We start from the raw sequence: 21,366 nt of genomic DNA on the forward strand, positions 1-21,366 counted from the left end.
GCGAGGTTGACAGGATGAGAAGGAAGGGGAGGGGAAACGAGTACGGGGGGGCAGGCAGCCTAGTTTACAACAAGAGGAAGAGGGAGGGAAAGAGAAAGAAAGGCTTACCAGGGAGGACGAGACTAAAATAAAAGAGTAAACTCCAGCGGGGAGCTTCGGAGATGCAATGCGAGGACTTTTCTGGGCCAAAACAACACTCGTAACGGCAACTGCTAAACGAACTGGACGGAGCGCGCGTATGTGTCGTCCGCACCAAGTGTTAGCTAACCTGCTGCAGACGGACGGATTCAACCAAAAGTCGCTTATTTTTTAAAGCCGCTGGAGGCGACTTCGACTCGGTATTCGGGGGTTTGATGCCGAGCTGTCGTGCCCTGGTTTTAAAGCTTGACAGGAGAACCAGAGGAGTGAGAAAAATACAACAAGCAACTGCGATTCACTCCCCCCGCCTTCCCTTTTCTCCTCGCTGACTGGAGCCAGAAGTCTTCACCGTGGTCGCTGGGGTTTTTATCGCTGTGTTGTAGTCTTATCAGTTGGCAGCTTGTTTCAGGTCTGCGGCCAAATTGGCCAGGTAGAGTTCGAGCAGCTTAATTAGAACCTGTAATAACCTCTGTTTTTTTATTAATAGGTGGGATCAAGCTGATGGATAGCGGACTTGCATGCACAGGGTGATGGATGAATGCACCATATTTTCGGCATCATCCCATGCTTGCTTATTTTTTTACAGTTAAACTCACGTTGGATGGTGTTTCCTTATAGCTTCTTTTGTATTTTGTAGGTGATTACCTGGTAAAAACAGGTGCATAATACAGCAGAGTGAGTGCTACGGGAAGCAAGTCACTGTTTTCGAGTGCTGCACTTGTGAAACAGTTGTAGTTGGATTATTTAGGCAGCCAGTTCGTGTGAATACACCTTTTGTAGTTGGGACATGAGAACAATTGCGTTTCTTTTGCCTGTGTCTGTGCGCCGGGTGCATGACCAGGGGCGTTCCCGAGAGGTTGGTTCAATTTGGAGCGGTGCACTTGAGGCTCCGCTTATTACCAGAGGCAGCTAAAACTGCCTCTCCAGGGTGTTCTTGGTTGAATTAAGAGGTGTGTATATACATATAAAAGGGAGATAACGACGGGGCAAACACTGTTACAACAAGCTGCTGTGAACTCCTACAACTAAAAATACACACCAATCAGCTTTAATCAGCCTGGTGTATCTCGTTTCAGCGTTGTGGAGTCTGTTTGATACGGTGCTGTCCTACATCAGCCCTGAGAACTGCTCCAGTCCAGGGCTTCATGTACCTCACTCCGAGCCCACCTGGTTGCAGGTAAAATGTAGCGCAGAGCAAAGTTTGACATGGGCCAGGAAGACTGCGTAGTTCCCGGGTGGATGTTGTAACCCAGGCCGTGGATGGGCTAGAGGCCTCGTTAACCCTTTCCCGACCAAGCTGCTGTAGTAATGTAAACAAACACGGAGAGAGGGCATCGGGGGTAATTAGACCAAAGGGAGCTGGATCTTTGCCTTCAATCCTATTTATATTTCCTGTGGGCCGACTTTACGTCGTTAAAATCAGATTTAAATTGTGTCCTTTTTTTACTCTTAACGTTTATACTGTACATTTTGTCCACTGATGTTGCATTGCTTCGTGTGCGCAAGATTGCGGTATTCTGCGATACCACAGATGGACTCAACTCTTGTATTTTGAATACAAACCGGGATACCTCTGTCTGTCACGTCTTTGAAATCCTCATCATGCATGGTTATGATGTTCTAATAATTGTGAATGATGAGCGCGACCTGAAAGAATGAAACAGGTTCAGACACCACTGAGCACATGTCGTCATCTGAGAGCTTCCCACCACTATCAGCACTAGATTTTGGATTAAAAATGTCGTCTTACCTTGATTTTTATTCATAAAAGACCATATTATTATTGTTTTTCTACCCCACCCCCCTTTTTTGGAGACACATCAAGTATTCAATTATGTTCTCCTCAGAGAATCCTCAGTACCTTCGCCAAGGATTAAGCATGTTTGGTCAGTAAATATGTTGATTTTCTTTCTGTATGATGTGAATGTCGTTTGTTTGCCAAATGTGAACACATGTAGCAGTATTTAATCGTGCTAAAGCAGCCTTTTAGTGGTTACCTATCCCTAATGAGACTCATTCTGTTGCTTGATTTTGTGGATAAGCTTTTATGTACTCTCTTATTCATTTATGCCTCTTCAGACATTGGATGCAACAGCTTTTGTTGTCCACCCAGTCTGTTTCTGAGAACAGAAAGTCCTTCTTGTACATCTGCTGATTTTGGTGTGATTTTCCCAGTTAAATAGATAGAAGTGTATTTCTGTGCCAGCTCATTTATTTCTCTGTATTTTTGAATGGCTGGTAGTTTTCTACATTTATATATGTTAACCAGTCTGCAGTTAAAAAACAAACAAACATTCGTTCTTTGTGTCTGAAGGAGTTGCTGTAAGTTTCTGGGTTTGAGTCTCAATACTTCAATACAAATATATATTTCATTATGACATTACAAACTCGTTTTGAGAAATTAACTGAGTGAATCTGTGGTAAGAACGTTTGAGGTTAACATAACCCCAAAATACAGGAAGCAAGTTCTAAAAAAAATCTAAATAGAAAAAAATCTTCCTTTGAATCTAGTGTCATACCACTGCAGCATAAGGCAAAGTTGCAGGCATAGTTTAATGCAATTAAATCCTGCCCTCTTTCTCTGCAGTGTGGACCAATGTAGAACCACGGTCAGTTCCAGTCTTCCCTTGGCATTCATTGGTTCCTTTCCTGGCACCCACCCAATCAGATGCTCCGTCTCATCCTAGTGAGGGTCAGCACCCTGTCAACCACCCTCAAGCAACCAGTCTAAAGACAGGTAAATAGTTTTGTAAACAGTATTATCACAATTTTATTATGTTTTCTCATTATGTGGCTATCTTTGTTCTTTTGTGCCATTGTGTTTCTTCAGATTGTCAGGGGGTGGCAGCGCTGTCACAGGAGCCTGCAGAGGCACCTCCCACTGTAGAGAAAAGTCCCCCATCCAGGCCTCCCCCTTCGTCTGATGAGCCTCTTCCAGAGAAGGAGAAGGGAGATGTGGAGAGGGAAAGACCTGACAGCGAAACCGAGAGTGATGTAGATGACCCGTAAGAGCAGTTCCTCTGTGTTTGTTTGTTTCATTTCGATTCTGCTGGTGGAGACATTTAAAGGGCTGGATAGATGCACAAACACCACATTGCCCATCTGTTAAAGCAGTTATAAAACTGTCCGAGCCAGCATTCACAGTCATTTTTTTTTCAGTGCTGTGTACCCACACAGAAAGTAAGTGAGAGTGATATTTTCTGCATCCTTGCTCTAATTTGGGCTGAAGAGCTCAAAGCCAGAACAAAAGCAGATAGGAACAAAAGCACTCCATCTTTGGTCTCTATCACTACATGTAAAGCAGTGGCTCGGCTCTCAGCCTTTGAAATAGATGAGCTTTCTGTCTAATATGCAGATGGACAATGGAGTTATAGAGTAGATGGGAAGCTGTTCCAGTCTGTAAATTACTAGAAAGAAAAAACATGCAGAAGCCTGTATGAATTTTTTTAAAGGAAATGTTTAGTAAAATTGTTCTTTTTCTGTCCATTAGCTTCCTCCCAGGAGTTGTACCAGAGCAGCCTCTCTCCACCTCCCCAGTAAAGCGACGTACTCAGTCTCTCAGTGCGTTGCCCAAAGATGGAGACAAGAGCAGTCCAGGAAAGGTACTCCCTATGAGGTTATGACAGAAACATAACTCTCAATAGTTCTTTAACCTAAAGAAAAACTTATTTGATGTTTTTCTGCTTCTCTTGCTCACTCCTGCAGAGGGAGAAGGATCACATCCGGCGACCAATGAATGCATTTATGATTTTCAGTAAGCGTCATCGAGCGTTAGTGCACCAACGGCACCCAAACCAGGACAACAGGACAGTCAGCAAGATTCTTGGGGAGTGGTGGTATGCCCTGGGAGCTATGGAGAAAAAGAAGTACCATGACTTGGCCTTCCAGGTATACAGATCAATATTCTGACAGAAAATGACACATATTTCAATATTATAGATGAGGAACTGTAATCCTTTCTTGTTTTAGGTGAAAGAGGCCCACTTTAAAGCACACCCAGACTGGAAGTGGTGCAACAAAGACAGGAAGAAGTCCAGCTCTGAAGGTCGTGGTGTCCCAGGAAACAAGGATATCAGAGAAAGAAGCATGTCCGAATCAACAGGTTGGTCTTACCTACAATAAACGTATAAGTAGCTCAATTTTCATGGCAGTTGACAACAATTGATTTTTTTTTTATAGAGCCCCATTCTGTGGAACTCAAGGGTGTGGGTCCAGGTCTGGTGGGTGTGTCAGAGAGGAGCACAGGAGAGGGGCATGTGGGTCAGCTTACCCGGCCCAGAGCCTTTTCCCAGAGTGCCGTGCACAGCCTGGAGAGGGGAGACAGGGGGAACACTCAAGCTCTGGCAGAGCTGGCCCAGGTAACGAAGGACAACTGGTAGGATCGTACTTTAAAAAAAAAAAGTCTTTATTTATGGCAAAGATTTTTGTTTTGCAAGGAAAATGCCATCTTTGTCAAGTTTTGGTTTCCAGAACACGCTAATTAAAACAAATATTCACAGCTGTTACTATAGACTACCATGCATTTTAAATGCCTCCATCATTAACTCCATCTTCATGTTCTCCAGATGTGTGTGGACAGCGGTGGCCAGTTTACCAGCCATGCTCCTGCACCCTCTCAGGCTCAACGGGGGGTCAGTGAGGATATGACCAGTGATGAAGAGCGTATGGTCATCTGTGAAGAGGAAGGAGATGATGATGTCATTGGTGAGAAATCTGCCATGCTCTGTTCATTAAGCCACATTAGATTAGAGATGGCTGAGTGTCTGTTCACTACTTCCTGCATCATAAAGCTTCTGTAGCTTTCCAGCAGCTCATGGAGAAGCAGTGAGAACATCAATCAAGTCAAACATGTGTCATTTATGCAAGCTTTTTACTGTTTGTTTTTTTTCTCAATTTAGTCTCAGGTGCTGTGTAATAATTTCATTTTGACCGTAAACATCAGCTTATACTAAGTAGAGATGAAAATCAAGCAATTTTATGGCCAATTTCACATTTCCAGTCTTTGTAAACTTTGACTAGTGTATAATGATTGCAGCTGATTTATCTTGAAGAAATATAAGATATTTAAAATATTTTTCCCTTCCTGCCTGCCATGAGTGTTTAGGAACAGATTCCACTGCTCTGGGAGAAAGCAGTTGATGTGAATTATGATTATTTTATTAGAAAGGAAAAATAGATCTGGAGTGAATCGACATTTGAAACTGTCTTTGCCATCTTATATTAGCTACTAGCAAGACTAGCATTACTAAAACTCAATTTTTGTGTATATTTCTGAGAGAATATAGATCCTTACTTTCAGATCTGGGATGTTGAATCCTCAAAAAAATAGGACTTTCTCTTTTCAGCCTTTCTGTTATCCACTAAAAGTCTCACTCTCAAAGGCTGAATAAACCACTAACATGTCTCGCAAATATTTAAAAACGATAGTTTCTTTTGAATTTATTACAGCTTTTGTGTTTGTCGCTTATCCCACTGTTTAGAAAAATATTGTATTCTTGATGTTTTACAGCTGGTTATTGGTTAGAACCTAAAATTGTTTGATTTCTGTCACCTACTGATTTTATTTTTGGTGCATCTTTAGTTTTGACTGAAGAATTAAAACACTTAGTCATAAATAATAATTGGTTAATATTAAGGCTGGGACTTCAACACGTTCATAAACGTCTTTGTTGTTGAGCTTATATGTGTTTGGTGTTTTTTTTTTTAATAATTTAGCTGTCAAAGGGTTTTTAAATAGAAAATGTTCCCTATTTTGTCAATATATAGTTTTTGATTAAAACATGATTAAGTACAGACCATGCAAAAGACTTGATTAAAAATTTTAATTGAGTTCCACCACATGTTAATATATACAAATATTATATGTTGTAAGGAATTCCAACAGTAGCTGTAGCGTATTTTGCTTTTCCACAGAGGACCCTTATCCCAGCAGCTCCATAGACCTAAAGTGTAAGGAGCGTGTGACCGACAGCGATAGTGAGAACGGTTCAGGAGATGAAGGGGATCGGAAGGTATGCCACAAATGTTCCTGTTCATATTTTTAGGTCTCCTGCTGCATATTGATTGGGTTGTTTTGTAACACCTCTCTGTTCACTTTTTTAGAGAGTATTTGCGCCCGTCATCTGTTCCACTGCATCATCGTCTTCCTCACACCATACCCCTCATGGCAGGAGTGTCTCACTGTCCTCTTTTCCCAGCAGCAGACGTTATGATGAGGGCAGATCTGGAGTGGTAGGGTTTTCAGACCACAGAAGAAAGGAAAGAAGTGATGGAGAGACTAAAGACACTTTAGTGAACGAGGGAGGCAGCAGTATGCAGGCCTCTTCTCTCTCCATCTCTTCTGCTCAACTGGTCAAATCAACTTCTTCAGCTGGAGGGCCTCCATCCTCATCAGTAGGTTCCCTAGGAGCAAGCCAAGCTCTGGGCATTGGTGCTGTAAGGGTTGCATCTACCGTAGTGACGAACGTGATGCGTCCGGTCATCAGCACACCGCTCCCAATCGCCAGCAAACCTAGAGATGGCGGCCCGTCGTCAAGCCCGCATCCTCCAGAGAGGAAGTCCCTCACTCCCCAGCAGCAGCCCCAAATTCTGATTGGTCCAGGAGGAGGAGTTGGGCCTCCAGCCGGAGGGGGTGGGTGCTACACTTCATCATCACCAAACCCTGTAGGTGCGGGTGGTGTAGTGACTAACTTAGTGTTAGGAGGGGCTCTGCCTGCTCAGTCTGCTGTCCAGCTCATCACTCCCTCCCCTCACCCTCAGCCGTCCCATCAGCATCCTCTTCCCTGTACAGCCGTCTCTGCGTCACACAGCCAAACCAACGGCCCCCTGCCCCTCCTCCAGCCCCAGTTCCTCCCTGGCTCCCCCGCACCGCCCCCCGGGGCTAAGGCCATCACACAAGTTCAGTACATCCTGCCCACCCTCCCTGCCAACACCAACCCCAAGAGCCCACCGCAGAATCTCAGCCAGCCAACCAGTATCTTCAACCTACCCACAGTTCCACCAACACATGTGTCCCTGGCCAATGGGAAACAGCAGGGGGCCGGTCTGCAAACAGGATACGCTCCCAGCCCTGCAGTGGGCGTGGTCAACCCTGGAGCAAGAGGTAAAAGGTCAACCACAAGTCCCACAATGTCCTGCATTTCCTCTGTGACTTCTAATGATGTGATCTGTTCCTCTGTCAGTGCAAACCCAGTCTCCGGTGCTCCAGGGTAAAATGTTTGTTCCTATGACAACAGTTCGGACTGCGCAAGCCCCTGCCCAGCAGATTCCCATTGTCACTCCACCCCTTCCCGTCCAGAACGGTGCACAGTCCGGAAGCAAGGTCAGGGAGCGCTTCACAGGAGGGAATAACATGGAAACGTTTTTCCCAACTCTGCTTGTTTTGCGTTAGGAGCATCAACATGGAAAATCATCCATGTTTGGCTGTTCGTCATGGATTCTCTCTTTTTTTTTCTTCTTTTTTTTTTTAATTTCTAGATTATTCATCTTGCCTCCATGCCGATGGTCCAGTCCCAGCAGCCTCAGGGTGGAGCAGTGCATCATGCCAGCCCCTTCCCAGTAACAGTGGGAGCAGCAGTGGTGGCACCAGGATCTGCCCCCTCCCAGGCGGTGCTGCTGCCGCCTGCACCTACAAGGTAAACAATGACAAACTCTAATACACCTGGTAAATATTACATTATATTCGAACAGTAATGAAAGTTTTTAGCCAATTTCTTGTTTTAAAAAATGCACTCTTAGCTCTGTCTTTTAAGTATTTTATTGCTTCATCTTTCTGTTGTAGTTTGAAGACAAAAATTTTCTCTTTTGTTTTTACTTACTGTTACTAATATGCTCAACCATTTCTTTCCTTGCTCAGAATGACAAAACTGTTCAGACAATAATCACATTAAAGAAGAAAATTTCTTAACCAAATGAGGAAAAGAACCTGAAACAAGTTTTATTCTCATGAAAGATTTATCAACAACTGTTGGGAAGTGAATGAAAAATCTCTAATGAAAAAAAGTCCCTTGTTAATTTGAATTTCTGTCATCTATGCAGTTTGTTGTGAAATTGGTTTTGCAAATTCAGAAAAGTTAACATATTTTTTTATGATTTTACATTATAGAGCTTGATAAAATTTGGTGTAATCTTGTGGTGACTTGAAAATAGTTTAGCAGTTTTTGACAAAAATCTAAAAGTTTGTTCTTACACAAATAGCTCTGGTGACAGCATCATGGGGATCAGCAGGGACTCATGGGAAGGCTGGTGGAGGTAAATGCAGTGAAATCCTGAATGAAAGCTTGTTAGAGACTACAAAAGAGAGGTGAATTATCACCTTCCTGCTGGACAACAAGTCCCAAACAATTACAATACAACAGTTTAAATAAAGGTCTCCAGTTCCTGCAAGCTGTCCTGCAACGTCTGGATGCATCCTGGATCTAACGCACCTGAATCAGAGGAATGAGTCTTAGCTCTGTTTATTGCTGAAACCTGAGCCGAAAGGCTCAGGTTTTGGAGCCTTACAAAACCTGAAGCATCTTAAAGTTTCAGGACAGGTTCTCGAGGACCGTAGCTGCAGACCTCTGGTTTAGATCAAAGCTTATTCAAATCTTATAACGGTCCAGTGTATTTCAGCTGTTTTGGTGATAGTTTCTTTTCATTTCAGCCTTCAGGGTAAACTGATTCCAAATTGCTGCTCATGAAGTGAAGTCAAAAGTGCTTCTATCCCTGTAAACCGGTTTACAACCAAGTAAACAGGATACATTACAAATAACAAAATCTCCTTCTTTTCTACTGTTTCCCCAACTGCTGCTGTTCTTTGTAATTGAATCTGCTAGGAGCCAAAAAAAATCCTTCAAGTGTTCTCCTACTGGTTGGATCTATAGCAGTCATTTTAGAGATGAAATGGAGCACTGCAGATCGATGTTTGAGAGAGATGGATGAACCCAATAAATGTCACCGATCAGATGTCTGGGAAGGCATAAACAAAGCTTGACATAGCCATCAGCTTACAGGCATATGTCATTCTCCTTGCTGCAGATATTAGAAATCATGTTTCTTTATGACATTTTCGCCTTTTTGTTTCTGGATTTTTGTTGGGAATATTGATAATTTACAGGTGTCCTTGGCCCAAGTCCAAACTTTCTTCTAAATATCACAGCTAGGGCTGCAACTAACAATTATTTTAGTTATTGATTAATCTGTCAGTTATTCTGACGATTAATTGGATAAAAAAGAAATTCTGCAGATTTTTAATATAGACATTAATTAGAAGTACATTAAATGATGCAATAATACAGTTTATATTTTAAATTAAAAAATAAAAGTTTTATTTTTTAATTAAATAAAACTTAATTAAAAGTTTTATTTAATTAAAAATAAAACACAAGATTCAGTTGGTGTATGCTTGATCATTTGTAGCAAGGGACACATTCTTCAGGTAAAGATATGACTTCCAACATCAACATGTGAAAAACTGAGTGCTTTCTGCTTGAGTTAATATTAATACAGTGCAGGGCTAATCTGTTTCTTTACAGAATTTCAACCATGTGAAGCTAAAACTTCCACCTGGGGAGTTTTGAGTAAACCATATTTACAGACAAAGAAGGCTTATGATGTTTTTCAGCAGTTGGTCTTTTTTGAGTCTCTACATTCCAGTTAATGAGCAATCGATTTCTAAATTGATGATTCTTTCAATAATCAATTCATTGCGATTAATCTGATTAATCGTTTCAGACCTAATCACAATTTCTAATCCAGAAAAGGGAAATTACATTATGGGTTTCATTACTAAATATTATTTTGTATCATTTAATAATCAATAATTTGTTAAATGAATGAGCCTGCAGATGTTTTGCCAGAAAAATGTTGACTTAATAGTTTTAGACCAATTGTCCAAAGAGATTGTATTTTCTCTAAAACAAAGTTGCTGTGTCTGAACTTCTCTTTCTCTCTGTGACATTGGATAAAAAATATTGGAATCAGATGATAAAACATCTGATTATTCTTTAAGAGGTAGTGCTGAAAAAATAAAAGCATAGTCTATTTAACATAGCCAGGTGATAAATTGAGGTGGAATACATTTGTTTGTGCTGTATACGTTGAAGGAATTAATAGATTTTACCGTGCTTAGTGAGCAGACAATGCAAGAGGCTAAATTCCTGTCGGGGTGCAGCAGTAAGACTGCAGCTCTATTCTGGATGTGTTAGTCATGCTGGTGGTGGCCTGAGTTGCCTCTGCCTGCCCACCCCCACACTACCTCTCAGCTCCTCACACTGCACTACTCATCTAGTGCTACTTGCTGTGGTGTGCACTCATCGACTGACCCTCTCTGCAGCGCTTCTCTTTTTGTCTTCCTCTTTCCTTTCTAATCAGGTCTCTGTTCCTTACATTCTGGCTCTGCATTGTCATTGTACTATTACAACATCTGCCACTGCCGTTGCACTTCTCTTTAGATCTTATTTATATTTAAAGTGTTAACCTCACTGTTGTCGTTATTCCTATTTTTGTGCCTCCTGTTCAGAATTACCTATGTCCAGTCCACCCCGGGGGTGCCATCCACTCTGCCTCTAGTCTCCACAACAACAGGCTCCTCACCCACCCAGCAAGCTCTACCAGTGCCTGGATCTGCTTATGTTCCCTCACCTTTAGCAACCCTTGGGTTTACAGCCATTGCACCACCTGGACAGACACTGGTTCAGCCACTGATTGCAGGTTAGAGGAGACATAAAGTCAAAGTTTTTGTTCCTTTCTACTACTTCTATGTTTGAGAGAAAAGGTCACCTGAAGAATTTACTTGATTGTCAAACATGAACCTTAACAAAATGAAGTTTTAATTATTTTATGCCCAATGGTTCTGCCAAAGATGTATACCTCCTTTTATGTCAATGTTGGTTTAATGCACTGCATAAAGAGTAACTATCACTTTTTCATTTATGCATCTGCATACTTCTGCTTTACAAAACCCCAATCTTTGTTCTTTTTATCCACTTCAGGTGCATCTGAATAAATTAAAATAGCATTGAAAAGTTGCTTATCTTTAGTATTTTAATTCAAAAAGTGAACTCGTGTATTTATATAGACTCATTAAGCACAAGGTGATATATTTTATGTTTACTACTTTTAATTTAGAATATTTTAACTTGGAGCTAATGAAAACATAAAATTACATTTCTCAGAAAATGCCTCCCTCTCTCATGAATATTGAGAAAATATTGAGTGGTCAACCACTTCCTTAACAAATGTGGAGTAAAGATGCTATTGCTGTTGCCCTTTCTTTGCAAGTGTATTAAAATTATAATGGCATTACTTGTAGCTGTACTAATGTTAAGCTACAAAAAATAAGTTGAACTGACAAAACAAATATGGATAATAAAGATGACATTGCTTCATAAGTTTATTTGCATAGCACATTTTGGCAACGAGGTTTTGTCGGAGTGCTTTATATAGCGAATATATGAAACAACAAACAGAAGAAATATTATGTTTCAGTGGCATGAAAAAGGAAAGTGATGAAAAGTTGGAACTAAAATAAATGACATTCCAGTTATTATTAATCAAAAGCAACTCTTATCAGGTGGGTTTTCAGCCTTGATTTAAAGGAACTCAGTGTTTCAGCAGTTTTGTGGAAGTTTGTTCCAGATTTGTGATGCATAGAAACTGAATTCTGCTTCTCTACGTTTGGTTCTGGTTTTGGGATGCAGAACAGACCAGAACCAGAAGACCAGAGAGGTCTGGAATGTTGATACAACAGTAGCAGACCTTTAATGTATTTTGATGCCAAGTGGTTCAGTGACTTATAAACTAGCAGTTGTATTTAAAGTCTATTCTCTAAGCTGCAGGGAGCCAGTGTAAGGACTTAAGAAATTGGGTTTATGTTCTCTACTATCCTAGTTTTAGTGAGAATGTGAGCAGCAGCATTCTGGTTCAGCTGCAGCTGTCTGACTTGCTTTTTAAGGCAGACCTGTGAAGACACTGTTGCAGTAATCGATGCGGCTAAAGATAAATGTATGAATGAGTTTCTCTAGATCTTGTTGGGACATTAGTCCTTTAATCCTAGAAATATTCTTTAGATTATAGAAGGCTGACCTTTTAGCTGTCTGTGTGGCTCTGAAGGTTCAGGTCTGAGTCCATCTCTACACACAGATTTTGGCCCTGATTGCTGGTTTCTGGCTGTAATAACTGAAGCTATGAGCTGACTCTTTAGGTCCAAAGATAATAACTTCAGTTTTGTTTCTGTTCAGCTGAAGAAAGTTATGGCACATCCACACATTGATTTGTTTTAAGCACCTATTCTTTTGGGTTCCTAGTCACCTGGTGACATAATATAAAGAGCTGTGTATCATCTGTGTAGTTATGGAAACTAATCTTATTATTTTCTATAATCTAAGCTATCAGAAACATGCAGATATTAAATAGGAGTCCCAGGATGAAACCCTGGGTTACACCATATGTGACTATTGTCCACTCTAATGAAAAGTTACCTTTTTACACGAAGAAGCCCCAGTTCTTTATGTAAGACCAGATTAGCTTAAGTACTGTACCAGAGAGTCTGACCCAGCTCTGCAGCCACTTATCCAGACAGGCAGAGAGGCACCAATACTCCCATTTTACCGCTGATGCAAAGCTGTGGAAAACCTAATAAAGGAATTGTAGTCAGAAATATAAAATCAGCTCCATCTCTTCAACAAAAGCCTCCATGGATCATTTTTCCTGAGCTGAAAGCCTGCTATAACTCGCTGTGAATGTCTGAACAAACAATAAAATCATATCGGGTATTAAAGTCATATTTTAGTATTATTTGAACTGAGACGTGCTGATTTTGCTGTATAAAATTGAAGTTGTATTGTTTGGACAAGATTAATTTTGGCCCTAATTGAACTAAAAAATGAGACAGTTGTGGTAAAACTCTTAAATACATTTTTGTCAGTATTTGCAGAAATAAATCACTTGTAGGATAAATGTGCAAAGCTGTACATATAAATTAGGCCAAAGTCGACTATATTAATACTTCCATTAGTTAAAATAAAAGAAAACAAAGTTTTTTGTTAGTATATAGATAAATGAGATTTATTTAATGTGGAAGTAGTCTAATGGATGTCCCTCCTCCTTACCCAGGTCAGGCCCCTCTGCTCGCCACAGCTCAGTCCCCACAACCCTCCACCGCCGCCCCTGCCTCAGGTTCCGGGGGCCAGATAGTCACCGCCATTTACCCTCCATCACCAAGCGTCACCATGGCAACAGGGGTGGTCTCTATGGCGCCAGTGCCCCCCAGCGTGGTCTACTCTGTCTCTAACCCTTCGAGCGCTTCTCCCCACATCCTGCCGAAACACACGATTGCCCCCTCCACCGTCATGCAGCTCCATCTGCCGCCCCACCCGGACCGCCAAGCGGACAGGCACTTGCCCCCGGACCGATCCGCCGACCGTCAGAGCGACAGGCAGCCCGACAGGCAGGTGGACATCCTGGCACATTCAGACAGACAGGTGGAGAGGCAGAACATAAGCTACAACAGTAACAGCTCGGCAGCACCCCCTAGTGGCTCAACTGCGTCCATAAGGCCCAGCAGTCCTCCACTTCAGATCCAAGCACCTGGTAGGACTGCCAGTTCTTTTTCAGATGAAATAATGATGTTTTGAAGCTGTTGGGGAAAAAAATTACATTTTTGTGGTTTACAGGCAGCACACCCAAGTTACTACATCTTCCAGTCAGGCTCCCCCAGAAAGTAAAAGCAACGGTGGCAACCATTCCTGTTGGCAGCTATGACGGAGGTGGCCGAGGGAAAGACAGAGAACGAGACAAAGAGAGGGAGAAGGAAAGGGAGAGAGAACGAGAGCGAGAGAAGGAGAGGGAGAGAGAAGCAGCAGCCAACAGTCATTTCTCCTTTGAGCCTGAGCCTTCAGGGCACACGGGGTCTCCGGCAGCACATCCCAGTGATGAGCCGCCGTCCTCCGACACACCTCTGGAGGGTTCCAGCACCGCGGACTCCTCTGACCCAAGGAACAGGGAAAGCACAACAACCAAAGAGGTGAAGCGTGACACTCTAACACTACAACACAGACGGTCACAACAAGCAATAAATCAGTTAATCTCATGATGAAATGAGGTTGATCATTTTCATTTGGACAACAATCGTTAAAGAGATATTCCCCTTTAATATTGGAATTTTGAAAAATAAAAATAAAACATTTCACATTCAGTACTACATGTGTCAAACTCGAGGCTCAGGGGTCAAATCTGGCCCACTATAATTTGTTATCTGGCCCTCTATGCTCTAAAAACATAAATAGAACCTTCAAGATAACATTTGTGTGCTTAAATATTATTTTTTATCAGTCAAGTTAAAGCTCTTTTGTATCTTGTATCTGTATGCCACCAAATTACATTATTGAGAAAAGATGTTCAATACTATTTCATTTTAAGAATGCAACAACAGCTATTTAATATTGTTTATGGGTTTTATCAATACATTATTTCACAACTGGTCCTTTGAGAACATTCATGATATTTTTATGGCCCAAAATAAAAATTAGTTTGACACCCCTGCAGTACGAAGTAGTTTGCACTTTTAATATGCAAAGTCCAAACTAACTTTTAGGACCTTTAAGACTTTTATATATAGATATATAAAGGTCCTAACTGTTACTTTTGCCTGTTTTCCCTGTCAAAGCTGAATGATTAGTTGGTTTTTTTTAAACGCAATTTTGGTTACAGAGACTGCATAAAACATTTTAATTATTGTTGTTTTGTTTATTTATTTTGGATATTTAAAATCTCTTCCAGTTGCAGTTTTATTTATTGCAATAATTTTTGGCACAATTTATTGTCCAGCCTGATTTTTTTTTTCCCAGGCCACCTTTGCGTTAGTTTTTAAGATGTATGTTTTGAACCTTTTCACAGGGTGGGTGGAAGGAGACTCTCCCCTCCTCTCCTCTCCCCCCTCCGTCAGCCACAGAGCCCGCTTTGCCTCCTCCACAGACTGACAAAGACGGACCTACACCCAAAAAGATCAAAGCCCGCCCACCACCACTAAAGAAAACCTTCGACTCTGTCGACAAGTGAGTCATTACCTCTGAGAATATTCTGCGTACAGGTTATTGATTGGTGGACTGTGTATATATACTGTATATTTGTGTGCGTTTGTTGGACTGGCAGGGTTCTCTCAGAGGTATATTTTGAGGAGCGGTTTGCCGAGCTGCCGGAGTTTCGACCCGAGGAGGTTTTGCCGTCACCCACCCTGCAGAGTCTGGCCACGTCACCTCGCGCCATCCTGGGCAGCTATCGTCGCAAGAGGAAGAACTCAACAGGTCTCCCTTCTGATTTTTATATTTGTGTTACTAGACGTTAATATTATTCAGCTTTGTTTGCTCAAAAGGTTTCCTGCTGTCGTTCAGATTTGGACTCTGCACCTGATGAGCAAGCCTCTCCAAAGAGGAAGAGTCGGCGGCGTTCCAGCTGCAGCTCTGAACCCAACACACCTAAAAGTGCTGCCAAATGTGAAGGAGACATCTTCACCTTCGACAGAGCAGGTAGTGTGTTTGTCCAGGAAAGTTTCAGGAATATGTTGGTTGTTAGTCATTGCAATATAAATTAAATTAATTTTATCACACTGAATAAAAAAATATACTTGTTGCCACCAGCTAAAACTTTTCATTTGTGTTTAATTAGGATATTGTTGCTATTTTTGATTTAAAAATTTATACTTATTTAGCGTCCAACGCGGTCTTAAAAGATCTGGAGTTTGAACCAATAATTTTCTACATCTTGATAAGAAAAATTTATTATTTACATTTTCAGACCTTGTTTTTAATCTTAAACATAAAAATCTGAACTTCAGGAAAAATAAAGGCCTTTAGACCCTCTAAGGCAGGGATGTTAAACTCCAGTCCTAAAGGACCGCAGGTTTTAGATGTGCCACAGGTACAAAAAACGCTGGAATGAAATGGCTTAATTACCTCCTTCTTGTGTAGATCAGTTCTCCAGATTCTTGCTAATGACCTAATTATTGTATTCAGGTGTGGTGCAGCAGAGGCACATCTAAAAGTTGCAGGGCAGTGGTCTTCCAGGACTGGAGTTTGACAGCTGTGCTCTAAGCAAAGGTTTTTAATCTATAATGTGATTCTCGACCTGAATCTGGTTCCAAAGAAAGCACTTTTTGCTTGTTTGTTTATTCTTTTTTTACAAATTGAATAAATGTATCCTAGATTACAATCATACCCAGTAAATTTCTCCCTTATGCCATACAGTGAACAGTTTTATCACTGTTTTCTGCTTTATAGTTTAAATTGTCCGCACTAGATTTTGAAATGGATGCTAAAAAAGGAATGAATTTGCCCTTTAACAGTTCTGAATCAGAAGCATGCTCCAGCATTGTGTTGCTTTGTAACTTGGGGAACATATAGTTAATAAAAGCTTGAGGGAAATGTCCTTTACTCAAATGTCTGATGGAATAAAAACTGCTGGATTACACGCAGAATAAGATGATGACATGCAGGTGTTCGCTAGCAGCCTGACGAGATCTTTGGACCAAGAAGAGACGAAAATTTAGTTGAAAAGATCTCAACAGGAAGCTAATGAGCTAATTCCTGTCAGCTTGAATCTGATTGTTAAGGATATTTATGAAAACAGCTGAGTCAGATATGAATTAGTTGGCCAACAAACCTTCTCTGTGGGGTTCATTTCTTTATTTTCATTCTTGGCATTTCTTAATGGGAAGATAGACACTAATTATTCCCATTTTCATTTCATTATTTTATTTATCCATATAATCACTTTGATGCACATTTAAAACAATTTCAAATACTGTATGTAAATAGAGGAGGGTCCAATTAAATGATTAATTGGATTAATTGTGATGAATCCATTATTACATTAATTTAGTAGAGGATTGTTAACTGGAGTACATACACTCAAAAAAGGCAGTTTGTTGAAAGATAAAAAAAACCATCTTCGGAGCATTAATTAAAAACTGTAGAAAATATGACACAGTTTGCATTTAGGATCAAACAATAATAAAAAGACTTTGTAAATATGTTTTATCCAAAACTCAAGTGGCAAAGTTTGAGTGGTTCAAATTCTGTAAAAAAAAAAAAACAATTAGAAGATCAGTAAATCTTCCATTAATCAACTTTTGCTATCTAACTATTGATCAATCATAAAAAAATAATTGATGGATTAATCAATAACTAAAATAACTTAGTTCCAACTCTATAATATAGAACAAAAGTTAAGACAATGGCTTTAGCATAAAATATAAGGAGCTAAGTACAGTGTTTAAAAATGATAACTCAACCAGTGAGTAAAGGCTGTTTAAAGCTAAATTTTTTGAGATGTTATTTATCATATAACTTATAAAATCCTGAGCAGATCTCACTTGTCTTGGAAGACTTTAACTTTAGCCTTTTGAAAAGCTCTGCTGCCTTTATCTTTAAGCCCTTAAAGATTTTTTTAAGACTTAAAGCATTGAATTCAAATTAGGTTTTAATCTCCATGTCTGTTGGTTGTCCAGCCACAGATGGAGAGGACATTCTGGCAGAACTGGAGTTTGAAAAGGTGCCGTATTCGTCCCTGCGACGAACTCTTGACCAGAGGAGGGCGCTGGTCATGCAGCTGTTCCAGGAGCAGGGCTTCTTTCCGTCAGGTACACTTACACACAAATATTAACAATAATCTAAAGAATTAGTTTGTAACTACAAGCCAGAGTTCATACGGGTGCTTGAAATTCTTGAAAGTTCTTGATTTTTAATTAAATGTTTTCAAGGTTTGGAAATGCTTCATTTTTGTGCAAAGCTCTTGAAAGTGCTTGATAATCACACTGAACAGTTTTGTAATGACGCGAAACATTTAACCAAATCAAATATTTTCACAACATAATTAAAAAACTGACTTGTTTTTTTCCTCACTGTTTGGAGTTAATCAAATTAAACGTTTCCTTTTTTTGTAAAGTCGGTTAGAATTACCAAACGGATTTCTATTTGAAAAATGTCAGAAAACTTAAAAATTTTTTGTAATGTTTTTTTTTTCTTTTTATTTTGTGTCAGTATTTACCGTAATGTGAGAAAAAAGGTCATTTACCTTTACACAATTTGGTTGGATTGTTTCAATGTAATGAACATGTACTATGCCTAATATTGATCTGTTGAGTTTAATAAAGGTTACTTATATTTTATGTTAAACAATGTAACTGAAAATGGGGGATATTTTTGTTAAATTAATGTTTTGTTCTTAGACTAGTCAGGTATATAGGGTGTGTGAAAGATATTTCAAAACATAAAATTTTATTATATTTTAGTTTACTTTGTCCCTGCTGTAGAATGTAGAATACAGCCTTTTTTTTAGTTCATTTGTATTGTTTTTATCTCCGAAAGCAATACAAATGAACTGGAAAGGTTTGAAAACTCACCTTGAAAATTCTTGAAAAGTGTTCAAACCCTGATGAGCGTTGATCTCCTGCTTGCAGCTCAGGCCACTGCAGCATTCCAGACAAGATACTCCGACATTTTCCCCTCCAAGGTGTGTCTGCAGCTGAAGATCAGGGAGGTGCGGCAGAAGATCATGCAGACAGCGACACCCTCTGATGCCTCCATTTTAGGCCCGTCAGAGTCCGCTGCATCGGCTCCAGGACCGTCCGGCTCCCAGGTGGGGGAGGGGGCTGGCAAAGGAGGTGGAGACCTGCATGATGAGGAAGTGGAACAGGGAGCAGACGCGAGTCCAGAGGAGCTTCGTGAGTCACAGGACTCTTCTAGATGAGTGGTTGACCAGTCAGCAACTTCTCCGCTTCCACACTTATCCGTATCCAGTTAGGATTTGTTTGCAGTATTTGGACATTTTAAATGTTTTATTTTGTGTCCCTGTCACACCAAAAACACGAACACTTTAAAAACAAGTGGCACAGAAAGTACCACATAAACAAACTGTTCATTCCCAGACTTGAATCAGCACTCTGTATCGACCACCTCAAAGGAAGATTGATGCCGGTGATCGAAGGACCATCATGTACAGCTGCACTCATTTGCCTTGAAGATGAAACGGTTCCCGCTTCGGATAGACAAACGGCAAACGGTTAGCAATTTTAAAAGAGGTAGTTGGTCCATGTTTTGATTTTTGTTCTGTTTTTAATCATTTTAGAGTAAAGGCAGTGTGTGAGGAGCAACCTGTATGTAAACTTGACTGTTCTGAGTTTGTGGTTTGTTTCTGCTGACGTTCGGGGGCTGGGCCCTCAGCAGCCGGAAACGATGCGATTGCTCGCAGTGGACCTTGAGAGATCACTTCCTCACCCGTGGGCCTTCAGAGGAGGTTTTACCAGGAGTGACTCGAAGATAATCAGAAGCTAAACGTGGACTTTCTGGCAGTGCCACCATTCCTGCAGTTACCTGACCAGCCAGGACTGACCCGTTAACACATGCCAGTAGTTGGGAAGTGAGCATTCCTGTGCCTCTTGTTTGTTTGCCATGAAGGAAGGAGGAAAAGTCGGAGTCACCGGCAGGCACATCCTGGCTCTCAGATATAGAGGTCGAGCGGAAAAGTTCCTTAATCCTCTGTTGCCAAGCAGTTCATTTACTTCTCTTTTTATATTTTGTTTTGTATTTAACATCGTCATTCTCAGTTTGTTGTTGTACTATTCTTACGGTTATTACTCATATCATTTAAGTGAATCATTCTCTTCTTTGTATTCGTGTTTGTTTGTTTTTTTCTTCTTTCTGGCAGAATTTCTTTTAGTTTCTGCTGACGTTAAATTTCTTCTTCTCTTCGGTTGAACTTTTTTTATTATTATTATTTAACAGTTTTGGAGGCAGGTGAGACATGCTGCTCCACGCCTGTACAGTTCCTCCATTGTAGTCTTCCCTTGACTGGCCTCTCACCTCAGCAAGGACCTGCGGTGTAATTCTTTTTATTCATTTCAAACAGGAATACAAACACAGCGTGGACCTTTTTAAGTCATTTCAACAGTAATAAGTCGTCTGTTTTTAGAAGACCCCGTATGCCTCTTACTACCCTCGCTAGGTTTCTATAGTCTCAACACTTAAACTTCTCCTTCCTCCACCTCTGTCCTCCCCTCCTTCCTCCTTTTGTCACTTTATTGCTCTCTCCTGACCTCCTTTCTAGAAGGGCGGAGGAAGAAAAACTGGAGGAAGTGAAGGGAGGGAACAAATCAAAGAGAGCTGGTAGGACATAATACTGGTTGTGTCTTTGTGCAAGACTTGGTTGTGTTGTAAATAATTACTGTAGAGTCAGTAGACTCATTATTGATATGGAAAAACAATCTGTCATTGAGCATATGTTGACTTTTATCATTACTGAAGAAAAAACAATAAATATGACTATTAATGTTGTGTTTTGATTCTGATTCTGTTACCCTGAGAGAAATGTATAAGTATAAATTAATGTATAAGTATAAATTGGATTTAAATTTCAATCTTTAATTATTGACTGATTTAAGGTCTGTATCTGGATGGGTGTTAAAGGTGTGTTTGCACAGAAATGTCATCTTTGAGCTCTTATGTATTATTCCACACTATGCCACCTACTGGCCAACTAGTGTAAGTTCACAAAACAAGTGTTTATCCCTGGTGAACACAATAATCTTTGGAGGGCAGAAGTGTCAAACTCCACACCTGAATGGCTGGTGTGCTGCAACATTTAGGAGTTGCTCCGATCAAAAAAAATAAAAATAATCTGGTTGTTAGATGGGCTGTAAAGATTGACTGCAGGTTGAGGAAGGAAATTAACCCTTTACTGGACTTTGAACACATCCAAAAGCTGCAGGTTGCCAGTCCTGGTGGGTCTGACTAAACTTTTCTATAATACAACATGAAATAATGTTAACAATTAAGTACTAAAGCAACTTAAAATATAGATTAATTTGTCATGTTAGGAAACTAATCATGTCCATTGAAGTGGACATTATGCATCATTTATTTTGGGGGGGAAAATACAGATGCAACTACTCAAGTAAAAGAAACATGATCAACTACAACTTACGGTATATTATAACCAAAGCAATGTTTTCTGCAAATTTGTTTGTACATTTCAGTCATTGTCTTCTAATTTTGGATAAAATCAGTGAATTGTGTTTGTTATTTAACTACCAACGGTGCTGGAATTAGTTCGGTGCATCACTGAGCTCATTCTTTACCACTTCCCTTCATGTTTAGTGTGAATACGTTTGTTTTGTAGAAATGTCTGTTAAATTACAGGAATAATATTGAGTGAATGATAAAGTCATTGTACTGAACAATGCTTGCTTTGTAA

The 21,366-nt window shown here is 40.3% G+C and overlaps 1 protein-coding gene across 3 annotated transcripts in view; it reads left to right on the forward strand.

The window, feature by feature from the left end:
- The window catches only part of cic (capicua transcriptional repressor), a 45,637-nt gene extending 25,190 nt beyond the window's left edge, over positions 1-20,447 (forward strand). The window contains exons 1-20 of one of the 3 annotated variants that reach the window (XM_023331620.1): positions 51-2,024; positions 2,726-2,875; positions 2,969-3,143; positions 3,629-3,740; positions 3,844-4,026; positions 4,108-4,240; positions 4,318-4,496; positions 4,704-4,842; positions 6,052-6,149; positions 6,241-7,240; positions 7,320-7,459; positions 7,615-7,772; positions 10,640-10,830; positions 13,234-13,710; positions 13,794-14,143; positions 15,016-15,173; positions 15,262-15,422; positions 15,510-15,644; positions 17,624-17,755; positions 18,575-20,447. In XM_023331620.1, coding sequence (XP_023187388.1) covers positions 1,973-2,024; positions 2,726-2,875; positions 2,969-3,143; positions 3,629-3,740; positions 3,844-4,026; positions 4,108-4,240; positions 4,318-4,496; positions 4,704-4,842; positions 6,052-6,149; positions 6,241-7,240; positions 7,320-7,459; positions 7,615-7,772; positions 10,640-10,830; positions 13,234-13,710; positions 13,794-14,143; positions 15,016-15,173; positions 15,262-15,422; positions 15,510-15,644; positions 17,624-17,755; positions 18,575-18,864 — 4,413 coding nt within the window. In that variant the 5' untranslated portion in view covers positions 51-1,972 and the 3' untranslated portion in view covers positions 18,865-20,447. Of the gene's footprint in view, positions 1-50; positions 2,025-2,725; positions 2,876-2,968; positions 3,144-3,628; positions 3,741-3,843; positions 4,027-4,107; positions 4,241-4,317; positions 4,497-4,703; positions 4,843-6,051; positions 6,150-6,240; positions 7,241-7,319; positions 7,460-7,614; positions 7,773-10,639; positions 10,831-13,233; positions 13,711-13,793; positions 14,144-15,015; positions 15,174-15,261; positions 15,423-15,509; positions 15,645-17,623; positions 17,756-18,574 lie in introns of those variants that run through there. The other 2 variants (XM_023331619.1, XM_023331618.1) reach the window with 2 other exon arrangements.
- The last annotated feature ends 919 nt before the right edge of the window (positions 20,448-21,366 follow it).

This window comes from Xiphophorus maculatus, chromosome 3, assembly GCF_002775205.1.
Source record: "Xiphophorus maculatus strain JP 163 A chromosome 3, X_maculatus-5.0-male, whole genome shotgun sequence".
In the NCBI taxonomy this organism is placed as follows: Eukaryota; Metazoa; Chordata; class Actinopteri; order Cyprinodontiformes; family Poeciliidae; genus Xiphophorus; species Xiphophorus maculatus.